We start from the raw sequence: 12,148 nt of genomic DNA, 5'->3' as shown, positions 1-12,148 counted from the left end.
TTCTACACCGCATTCTGTCTTTATACTTTTTGGTAGTTTTTATCTTCTTCTTTTGTTTAAAGGCAACTGTGGTATGTTAATAAATACATTGGACACTCTTACCCAGAACAATATACAGATAACTTAGCTTATTACAGAAGGATAATTGAGCCCCCGAAGCTCATCTGTGGGTGTTCTAAGGCTCCCTGTAATCCTGGTTAAGATTGTTTGGTTTAGATTATACACTAATGCTTTTCGCCTATGGTTACAACTCTCTGCTGGTAACCTAAGTATGTCTTGGTCTTCACCATGCAGGTGATGCAGGTAAGGGTGGATGGCACTCAGACTAGATGGAGAAAGAGCTCTCTTGGGACCTGTCACCATAAAGTGACTAATCCTTGGTGGGTTCTGTGCATCTACCAATAAGAAGTATGTTTCTGTTCTGACAAATTCAGTCTCTTAGAGAGAGAATTCAAAGACTGGCCATCTTGAGGAGATCCATAATTCATTACTAACAATTTCTTTGATCAGTCATAGTTTTCCAGAGGTGGTGGTTTTTGGTGTGTTGCTTTGGTGAGCTGACCTTTAAACAGTCATCAGCAACATTTAAGTTCCATGCTTCCTGATCGAAGAAGATCTTCAAATGTTTATCAGAGAAATTAGGCATGTACTGCGTGGGGATTTCTCAAAAGTTTTAACTGGACCTGCTGTAAATTAGTTTCAATTTAAAAAGAAATTGAATGAAGTATATAAAATAATGTAAAGTTGTGTTTTCACAGTCTGCTACTGAATAAATCCCACCCTTTAGCTGGTAACAAGCATGTAACAACTGAAATAATTAGACCTAACTTTGAGGTGATAATTCTTTGTCATTAGCTCTCTTTTGTTATAGTTTATATAATACATTAAATTCATAGTTTAAAAATGAGAAACTGGGGAACTTCCTTTGTGGTGCAGTGGTTAAGAATCCTCCTGCCAATGCAGGGGACACGGGTTTGAGCCCTGGTCCGGGAAGATCCCACATGCCACGGAGCAACTAAGTCCGTGCACCACAACTACTGAGCCTGCGCTCTAGAGCCCGCGAGCCACAACTATTGAGCCCACGTGCCGCAACTACTGAAGCCCACGAGCCTAGAGCCCGTGCTCGGCAACAAGAGAAGCTACCGCAATGAGAAGCCCGCGCACGGCAACGAAGACCCAACACAGCCATAAACAAACAAACAAATAAATAAATTTATTTTTTAAAAAAAGTAACTTAGCCAAAGGTTTTTTTCACCAACATATGCAGTTAACTTCTTTAAACTCTAGGTTTCGTTTTCTGTATTTAATGCAATTTAAAGTAATTTTGAGTACTTAAAAAATTATTTTAGTCACTGACTCTTTGCCTTCCTGGTGAGCCACAATTTGATTGCATGATTTTTGTTCAAGGGGATGTATTAAAAATAAATAAGAACTTCATGTAGAAAACAGAACCTCTAACTGGAATGAAGAAATTCCCAAAATTATTTGTTGGGACTCGTGAAAAAAGGTATTAAGATTTTAAATATTGTTTTAACACTGGAATATGGAATCAAGTGAGAATTACTTGTCTGAACTTTTCTTCATCCAAGTGCGTAATTACTGTATTTTCTTTAGTTTGACAATTATTGTGAAAGTGAAGGAGGATTATTGGGTGAATAAATTTATAGTTTAAAAAATGCACGACCCAGAAAAATGGAAAGTATTTATTTATTTATATATTTTTAAATTTTTATTTATTTATTTTATTTATCTTCGGCTGTGCTGGGTCCCCGCCTCTGTGCAAGGGCCCTCTCCAGTGCGGCAAGCGGGGGCCACCCTTCATCGCGGTGCACGGGCCTCTCACCATCGCGGCCTCTCCCGTTGCGGAGCACAGGCTCCAGATGCGCAGGCTCAGTAGTTGTGGCTCACGGGCCCAGTTGCTCCGCGGCATGTGGGATCTTCCCAGACCAGGGCTCGAACCCGTGTCCCCTGCATTGGCAGGCAGATTCTCAACCACTGCGCCACCAGGGAAGCCCCAGAAAGTATTTATTTTTAACAAACTCGTCATTTTATATTTGTCAATTGTCTTCTGTCATTTTGGGGAGGTCATTGGAAAAGCCACAGCTGCCAAAGGGGGTCCAGGGGAAGCAAAGACCAAGAGAAAATATAGAGTCTAAGGCATCTTTGGGAGAACGGGTCTGAGTAGTAAGACTCAGAAGTCGTCAAGGTGAGGGAAGCCAGGCTGAAATAAAATTCTAGCCAAGTGGATGGATGGTCAGGAGCTGTTTGGCAAATGACTCAGGCGGAAAGTCCATACGATTAGCAATCAAGAGGTTAGCTTATCAGTGTTATTTAAGAATTTTGTTGTTAGACCGAGGTATAATGTGCCGAAATAAGCACCGAGCTTGCATTAGGGGACCTCAGTGGGAGGTTTGCTCTGTATCCTTATAGCAGCAAGTCATTTATTGCAGCCTCAGGCTCCTGATCAGAAAATCAGGAGATAAGCCTCTTTTGTGAGTGTTTTGAATATCAGCTGACATCTAATGTGTTCGGAAATGCTGTGCAAGTTCTTTGCATTATGCCAGCATCAAATGAACGTGACATAGCATGATCAGGTAGAAGCTAGTTGACAACTAGTTTGCAGAGAGGATGGTTTCCTGCGTGAGAGGCAGTGAACACGGATCATGTAGGTATTTGGGAATGGAAAGGAGAAGGGGTGATAGTTTGAGGGGAGGGATGGATGAAAGAATTGCGAGAAGGGGAGAAGGGCGCTGGTCAGGTTGCCAGGAACAAGGCTGTTCTCCCTCCCTGTGAGTTTGGAGCAATTTATACCTATTTTATCCAGAAGATTAATTTTTAGACCGGCTGAAGAAAATGAAATTCTCTTAGTGAATGAGTGGATTATGAGCCTTAATTTTCAGTGTTTCTTGCGTGGATTTTCCTTTTACTTCTTTTAGAACAGGGGTTCTCAAACTCTGGTATTATTTATTAGGGTTACCTGAGACGCTCACTTCAGATGCAGACTGTAGGGCCTCTGCCCCCAGGAGTCCACATCATGAGCTTCAGGTCGGGCCTGGGAATCAAATAGATTGTAAAATGTGTCGCAGGCCTTCTTGACGCCAGTGTTTGGTCAACCGTACATGAAAGCCCTTGTTGCAAAAGTCCAACCTGAAATTGACTGTGCCGCCTCTTTAAGGAGGTCTTAGGGCATTGGCAGTGGTCTCCGGGGGACAGTTTTTATCTGCGTCTTAGTGCTCCTTGTTTCTAAACCATTTTCCATAAGTAACAGGAAAAGTCTAACCAGAGTGTTAACTTCTCAATCTAACCTAAAGCTGTCTACACTCTGTCTGTCATCAAAATCACATAGGATAAATTAAAAATAATTATGTAAGAAAATATGTAATTATTAAAGCATTAGATTCCATTTTAATTTATATTTCATTTCAGACTATACCATCGGAATGTCGACTTTTATACAGTATCACATGAAATGTGCCCTATGTTATTGGGTTTTGATCTTATTCCTAGTACATTGCCCTAGGAATACATCAAGGAATTGTGATAATAAGGGTTTGGAAAGCAATATGGAAATAGAAAGTGTTCAAGAATGTAGGGATCAAAAAGAAGATTGAGTCAAGTGCTAGTATCCTGTAGAAAGTGAGAGACCGTTTCTCAGGTCCGTAGTTTACCCTGCAAGGGGAGGTAGAATCAGCAGAGAGCAAGCATGTCTATTTCAAGGTCCTACCTATAGCCATAGGTAAGTATATTTCAGGGCCTATAACAAGTCCTGTAAGTGTTGGAATGCTTTTCTCCCTCCACACGTCCTGGAAGTGATTTCTTTCAGCCCCTGGCTTTAAAAACCATTTGTGTGCCAGTGACCCCCAGGCCCATTTCTCTTCTGGACCTTTCCTCTGGTCTTTACGTTTGGATGTCCACCAGTCTGCCCAGTATCTCCATTTGGATGTAGCTGGCATCTCAGTCTTCACGCGTCTGAAAGCAGACTGATCTTTGCCCCCAGTCTGTTCCAGCCCTGTGGTTCCCCCTCTCACTTGATGGACAATCCCGTCTCTCCAGTTATTCAGCCGAGAGCCATAGAGTCTACCTTTGATGCCTGTCTTTCTTTCACGTCCCATTTCCAATCCACTGGGAGATCCTTTCAGCCCTACCAACGTGTTCCAACATATCTGGCCCACCTTTCATCGCGGCTCTTCCTGCCGTCGGATCCGGGCCTCCGTCGTCTTTGCCTTGGGTTGTTGTGACAGCACCCTCCTTGTTCGCTTGCTTTAGCCCCTGCGTTCCTTCAGTCTCTTCTTAACGGCAGGCGGGGGGATCCTTCCGGATCATGTCACTGCCGCCGTTCAGGTTCTCCCTGTTGGTTCCACAGCGCAGTCCAGAGTCCTCCCAGGGGCCTGCAGAACACTGCACGCCCTGACTCCCCGCTCCTTCTGACCCGCCTGCTGGGCTTCTCCGCTTTTACGTTGCCCCGGACACAGTGGCTTCTTTGTTCTTCTCTGATCCTTCCATTTTGCCCTGGCTCTTTCCGCTGTTCTTTCCGTTGGGCTGACTCCTTTGTCTCCTTCCAGCCTTCTCGTGGAGCCCGGCGTCTTTACATCCTGTCTTTCCTCTCCCTGCCCTGGCACTCCTGTTCTTTCTTCCCGCCCTACCCCCTCCAGGTCGCCACAGTGTTTACCACCTTCTAACATACTGTAGGATAGATCTCATTGTTTCATCTTCTGTCTATTGTCTGTCTCCCCTGTGAGAATGTAAGCTCCATGAGGGGGAAGAAACATTGGGGTTTCTTTTTCTTTTTCAGCAATGTGTCAGAAACCCTTAGACCAGAAGCTGGCACATAGTAGGTTCTCAATAAACATTTATCAGCTTCATTGAGCACAGCAGACTGGATGGTTGCATACTGAAAAACTGCAGTCCATGGTGGAGCAAGAGATTTGTTTCAGTTAACCTAATTTTGTGTTACAAACCGCCACCCAAAGATTGTAGCTAAAACAATAATATTCTCTCTCACAGTTTTGGAGGTTGACAGGCTCAGTTGGGCAGTTTTTCCTTAGAGTCCCTCCTGTGTAGTTAGACAGGGGCTGAGACTGGAGTCACCTGAGGGTTTCTTCATCCCCAGGACTGGGGATGCCTGGGCTGGGTGGCTGGAAAGCTGGGGGCTGGTCAGGCATCTCTTTCAACAAGTGGCATCTCCGCCTGGCTGGCTTGGGCCTCCTCCCAGCATGGCCGTACACGTGATTTCTTACACGGTGGCTGACTTCCCACAGAGCCAGCGTTTCTAGAGCTCCAGGAGGTTAGCTGCGAGTCTCCTCACCGCCTGAGGTGCCCCAGAACCATTTCACCACTTGACGTGGGGATACGGCAGGCGCACACCAAGAGGGGAGAATTGATGCTCTGCATCTGCAAACGCAGTGGTTAAGAAAGCAGTTCTCATCAGTTTGCCTTAGACAGGTTCTGACTTTACTGCATACTAGTTGTCTGATCTCAGGCAAATGATAACCATTTGGCATTCAATTTCTCATCTATAAAATACAGATAAGTAATCTTAAATTAGATAACTAGACCCTTATGACGTTCGGCATACTTTGGTGGGAGAGTTTGAGACACATTGTTAAAGAAAGTGAAAGTTGATCTAATTACACTAATTAGTTATATGAAGGATATTACATTTCCAGTCATCTTGGCTATAAGTTATCTGTTTAAAAGCAGAAAATACCAGTAATTGGAGAGTCTCAGGTTTATGACCATGGAGAGATACTCATTCAAGTCTTCGGCCTCGAATGCATGCGTAGGTGAGGAAAAATGCCACAAAATCATCCTAACGCTTAATTATTTAATTTTTTTGCTATTATTAGATATGTATTTGATAGCTGTCATGTACAAAATAAAATGTCACATAGAAAGCACGCACTACAAATGGATTCCTGATTTTGTTTCCATATCTATTTGGTAATGCTGTAAGTGTGTTGACTGGCAAACGCGAGAAGAATTCCACCTTCTTGGGGGTGCGCTCTGCCTCCACCTAACATGCACCTCTTCAGCGTGTGGTGTGATGTAGATGGCTCGGCTAAACCACTGCCAGTTTCTCGGAAGCAGAGTCATGAAAAGGCGTTCAAAGTAACCGTGTGTACCTGATGTTCTGACAGAGAGCATGCAGTTAATTTGCTTCTGAACATCCATAAGTAAAGAATTTTCGTGTTCCTTTTGAAATTGTTTCCTAATCTCATGCCAAAATGTTAGTTCTGTTTGTACCTAGGTGCAGTCCTAGTACATAAAAACCTTGGAGTAACAGATCTTTTTTTTTTTTTCTCCCCACTTTCTTTATTATCATTGCTGAGTTCCTTTACTGTAATGTAATAGTGTAATAGAAGGATCACTGAACTAAAGGTCACGGGATCTGGGTTTTAGTTTTCTAGTTTATATAATCTTTTTTCTATTCGCTTCACCTTCTCTGTTTAGTCTACCTTCTCATAGGGTATTGTAAAGATAAAGTGAAATGAGGAAATGCTGTAAAAGGGTAAAAACAAGTAGTATTCAAATACAAGGGATTATAATGGAAAGAAGATATTTGTACACTTTGCATAGTACTGAAGAGATTAAAGATTTCAAAAATCTTTGCATTGTGCTGAAAACCTTAGACGATCTGTGTGGTAGAAAGTTGTGTGTCTAGTGATAAGTATTTGTGAGCAAAAGGGACGACGTCTGTTCCTCCTTCCTTTACTTTTTGTAGCGGTTTTACTTTTTCCAGATGAATGTCCTTATGTCTGCCCTCTTTCCTACCACCCAGTACACACATTTACCCACAAACACTATTTTTTTTCCTTAAAAGGGAGCTACCATTAAGAAAGATGATCAGACCGGGGCCGTCGTTGTGGCCAGAATCATGAGAGGAGGAGCTGCAGACAGAAGTGGTGAGGGTTTAAATGTCAGGCGGGCGTGGACGGGTCCCATGGATTTTATGTGTCACATTTCCAGGATGTAACTGAGAGGATAACAGTCTTTTGATACAATACAGCAAAACAGTAATAAGATACTGTACTCTGTGTTAAAATGTGGGAACCTGTTTAAATAAATGGTAAATTTCATTCTAGAATACTTTTTACGGTCTTAGCTTATATGGGCTTCCAAGGTTATATTAAGACTTATTTCAGGGCTTCCCTGGTGGCGCAGTGGTTCAGAGTCTGCCTGCCAATGCAGGGGACACGGGTTCGGGCCCTGGTCTGGGAGGATCCCACATGCTGCGGAGCGGCTGGGTCCGTGAGCCACGACTGCTGAGCCTGCGGGTCTGGAGCTTGTGCTCCGCGGCGGGGGGGGCCGCGACGGTGAGAGGCCCGCGCACTGCGATGAGGAGTGGCCCCCGCTTGCCGCAACTAGAGAAAGCCCTCGCACAGAAACGAAGACCCAACACAGCCAAAAATAAATATAAATAAATAAAGAAATTGACACTAAAAAAAAAAAAAAAAAAAAAAAGACTTATTTCAGTGTCTCTGATTTGAAAAGTACTACTGAAAGCATGCAGCCTTTTAAAAACTTTATCTTTAAGATGAAAGTAATGTGTGTCTCTAGAGAAAGACTGAGATGCCTCCGCTGTTCCTTTGGCAGCGTTGGGATGTTACGGCCTCGGAGAGGCTGGAGGCCCGAGATGTGTGTCCTCCTCGCGTGCACTGAGGGCAGCACACGGTGCTTTCAGGATGGCCACACTGCAAACCACGGCTTCTTTTGTACGTAACACTGCTCACGTTCTGAATTTGCGATTTCTCAGGTCTTATTCACGTGGGCGACGAACTTAGGGAAGTGAATGGCATACCTGTCGAGGATAAAAGCCCTGAGGAAATCATTCAGATCTTGGTAAGCTGAAAATTTACTTAAAAACTGCAGTGAAAATGAGGTTGAATCACTGTCTTTCAGACCTGGTTGTGAACACAGGATTTGGATTCAGTAGTCCAGAGTTTGGATCCCAGCGCTGTTACTTAATCCCCCATTATGTCCTTGGAAAATACCTTAATCTTTTTATTTCCTCCCTGTTTTCATCTACAGAATGAGAATAAGAAGTGGCAACTCTCTCACTGGCGTGTCTGGAGCGTTAAATGAGCTAATGTAGATGAGGAGCTCGACAGGACCCGTCTCAGATTAGGTCCTCAATACACGGCACCCACTCTCTTGTGGAGGGTGCATTTCTCTCTGTCTCTAGGGGCGGTGCTTTCCGGGTACATAAAAAAGTGAAACTAACTTAGATGTCTTATGAAATCTAAAACGAAACGAAATTATTATAAGCCTTGGCAATATAAATTCTCAAGTTCATTTGTAAGGATAGAATAAAGGGAGACTGTCCCTTTTACATATGAAAACATGTTATTAACCTATAGAGAGTTTAGTATCTCAGGATAGACCTCAGTATATATGAAAATTTACTGTATGATTAAGATGGCATTTTAAATCAGTGTGAAAGCAGTGAGATCATTGCATAAATGGTATTGGATTAATTGATTATTCAGTTAGAAAAAATAGTCCTTATTTTACAGCTCACACAAAAATAAATCCCCTCAAATTAAGTTTTTAAAAAAGTCATAAAAAGTAGAGAAAAGTTTTTTTAACCTTGATGTGAAATTCAAATAGAAAAATAACTGATGTGATGACTAGAATTGAAAACTTTTTCTACAGAAAAAGGTGCTGTACATAAAATTTAAAAGACAAATGAGATCGTAGGCAAAATATTTTCAATTTATATGATAGAAGGCTCATATTTTAACGTATATAGAGAGTTCTTAAAAATCATTAAGAAAGGAACGGTTACAGAAAAATCAGCAAAGTGTGTGTACAGAGAATTATAAAAGGAAACATGATGTCTGAAAAATATTGGATTGGTGGTTATTTAAAAGCTTGGTAATGCCCAGAGTTAGCCAGATTATAAGGAAATAGATATGTTTATATGCTTTTTTTGGTAGGGTAAACTAATAGAACCTTTTGAGATGGCTATCTGAAACTATCCATTTTAAATTTGCATACCCCTTAATCAAGAAATTCAACTGTTGCAAATTAACCCAAAGGAAATAATTTCAAATGTGTATAAACAAGATATTTTAAAAATATTTAGAAACTATCAAGAAGGTTGAAATTGATTATCATTCATTCACATGATGGATTACTGTGAAGCATTCACAATGGCTGATAGACCTATATGACTTAGTAATAATAGTAATACTAGTAATTGCTTACATTGATTGAGCCCTTAATGATACTGTTCTAAGTGCTTTACATACATTAAAACAGCAGTCCCCAGCCTTTTCGTCACCAGGGACGGTTTTGTGGAAGACACTTTTTCCATGGACCGCAGTGGGGTGAGGGGATGGTTTCAGGATGATTCAAGCACATTACATTTATTGTGCACTTTATTTCTATTATTATTACATTGTGATATATAACAAAATAATTATACAACTCACCATAATGCAGAATGAGTGGGAGCCCTGAGCTCGTTTTCACTTGCCACTCACTGATAGGGTTTTGATACGAGTCTGCAAGCAATTGATTTATTGTGGTCTCTGTGCAGTCAGACCTCTCTGCTAATGATAATCTGTATTTGCAGCCGCTCCCCAGTGCTAGCGTCACTGCCTCAGCTCCACCTCAGATCATCAGGCATTAGATTCTCATAAGGAGCGTGCAACCTAGATCCCTCGCATGCGCGGTTCACAGTAGGGTTCGCGCTCCTATGAGAATCTAATGCTGCCGCTGATCTGACAGGAGGTGGAGCTCAGGCGGTAATGTGAGCGATGGGGAGCGGCTGTGGATACAGATGAAGCTTCACTTGCCGGCCAGCTGCTCACCTCCTGCTGTGCGGCCCGGTTCCTCATAGGCCACAGACCAGTACCAGTCTGTGGCCCAGGGGTCGGGGACCCCTGCATTAAAACGCACACACACAAACTAGAGGAAGGGGAAGGGATTATAGAGAAGACTTGCTTGCTTTCTACTTATGCAGTTTAGTATTATATAAATTCTTAATAAGGTTGGTGAGTTACTTTTATGATAAGCAATAACAATGATATTACCATTTTGAAATCACTCCTTTATAAAATTCTGATATTTATACTATTAAACCCCCCATTTTATGTGAGTCTCTTTGCTGCACTGGAGCTGCTTCCATATGCTGACAAAAGCTGATTCAGTGCAACCTTTCCCATCCTGGCTTTCAGTGACTTCATGCTGATAGATTGAAACTGGCTGTGATGGGAGTTTTCACACCATGGAAATTGGCAAACAGTATCAATCAGGGCCTTTTTAACAAAATGGAGTCCTGGCCACCGGCATACATTGATAGTGAGCCTCAGGGAGGTCCGCCCACCCTCCCCCTCTCGCCTTTCCTCCCTGTCCGCCTAGATATGTACTTAGTGCTTTCACAGAGCTTATGACTTAGTGGGGGTAGCAGACATTAAGACATAATTGTGTAAATAATTATATAGATACGGTTATGACAAATGCTAAAAAGAGAGAAAGAATGACGTAAGAGTGTGTTAAAGGCAGACCTACTCTTTAAAAAAATTTTTTTTGAAGTATAGTTACTTTGCAGGGTCGTGTTAGTTTCAGGTGTACAGCAAAGTGATTCAGTTACACACACACACACACACGTATATACGTATATATATTCTTTTTCAGCTTCTTTTCCATTGTAGGTTATTACAAAATATTGAGTAGAGTTCACTGTGCTACACAGCAGGTCCCTGTTAGGAAGACCTACCCTTGTCTGAGGTAGTCAGCAAAGAATTTTGGGTATTGTTGCTTGCTTTAATTAAATTAGAATAGACAATCTTCCCATCTTTTAATGAATCTACTACATTTGGTGCTTTTCTTACGAACCAGGATATGACACAGATGAGTGTTTTTCGTTATTTTTCTGATGAGCATCGCAACTAATTGAATCATGTATTTATAGCCACGTTACTGGAAGTTGTAGGAATTTTGTCCCTGAAACCTGGCTGCTGAGCCTTAGGTGCAGTGGTCTGAACCTTGCACATGGTCTGTTCTTGCCATTTAATCCTGTTCAAGGCACTGTGCGTATTCTGTCTTTCTATTTTGAAGTAACTCAACATGGATGGTAATACATTCATCGGCATTTTTAAAGTGCACAGGAGGTAAAAGTGGTTTACTGGTTAATGTTTTTTAACTTATTTGACAAACTTTAGTGCCTTCTCACGTTACAGGAATTTCTACAAAAATAGTTTCCTCGGTTTGTTCTGTCTAAGAGTAGACACCCCAAGCTTGTAAATTTTTAGAATCGTTTCATTTTCTACCTATTTGACTTTCTTCCTCCTTGGCTCCAGAGGTTTTCTTATAACTCTTTCTTTCCTCTGACATCAGGCTCAGTCTCAGGGTGCAATCACATTCAAGATTATACCCAGCATCAAGGAGGAGACACCATCAAAGGAGGGCAAGGTAACCATCCCTCAGAAACCCTTTTTTGTGGGAACCAATGTTTTTCCATTTACTAAATATCCTCTTTGTCACAACAAGTTTATCTTAATATTCTATTTCTTAAATAAATCAGAGTTAGAAGAATGTTGGCCACTTCACATTTATTTTTTATATTTATTCATCTGAAACGGAACTTTCTTCCAGATGTTTATCAAAGCCCTCTTTGACTATGACCCTAACGAGGATAAAGCAATTCCATGTAAGGAAGCTGGGCTTTCTTTCAAAAAGGGAGATATTCTTCAGATTATGAGCCAGGATGATGCAACATGGTGGCAGGCGAAGCACGAAGGAGATGCCAATCCCAGAGCAGGCCTGATTCCCTCTAAGCATTTCCAGGAAAGGTGAGTTCCTGGCCCAGAATCATGGCCTGTCTTCAGCTGACCTTTTGTTCTCTGCAAAATATCATTCCAGCATAGTTGTGATAAAATAAGCACTAAAACCTTGCCTTAGAATTCCTTATCCCTCAGGTTTGGATTTCTGTTTTGTCTAACGAAGTATGAATAATGACCAAAAATAATATGACACTCTCAGGTCATATTCAGTTTTTGTTACAAAGCAAATGGAAAATAGCACATTAATATCTGAAACTGTATTGATGTGAAAGATGGAAAAATAAAGAAGAGTGATTTCAGAGTGGGGAGAATTTATAAAAATTTGAAAGTAGAGGATTTATTTCTTAATTTGAGTAGAT

The 12,148-nt window shown here is 41.6% G+C and overlaps 1 protein-coding gene across 3 annotated transcripts in view; it reads left to right on the top strand.

The window, feature by feature from the left end:
* The window catches only part of MPP7 (MAGUK p55 scaffold protein 7), a 217,015-nt gene that overhangs the window by 113,718 nt on the left and 91,149 nt on the right, over positions 1–12,148 (top strand). For all 3 annotated transcript variants that reach the window (XM_028168064.2, XM_057544611.1, XM_007188420.2), the window contains exons 6-9: positions 6,821–6,902; positions 7,754–7,839; positions 11,344–11,418; positions 11,602–11,798. In XM_028168064.2, coding sequence (XP_028023865.1) covers positions 6,821–6,902; positions 7,754–7,839; positions 11,344–11,418; positions 11,602–11,798 — 440 coding nt within the window. The remainder of the gene's footprint in view (positions 1–6,820; positions 6,903–7,753; positions 7,840–11,343; positions 11,419–11,601; positions 11,799–12,148) is intronic.

Source organism: Balaenoptera acutorostrata, chromosome 3 (genome assembly GCF_949987535.1).
Source record: "Balaenoptera acutorostrata chromosome 3, mBalAcu1.1, whole genome shotgun sequence".
In the NCBI taxonomy this organism is placed as follows: Eukaryota; Metazoa; Chordata; class Mammalia; order Artiodactyla; family Balaenopteridae; genus Balaenoptera; species Balaenoptera acutorostrata.
This window is presented reverse-complemented; position numbering and strand designations above follow the sequence as displayed.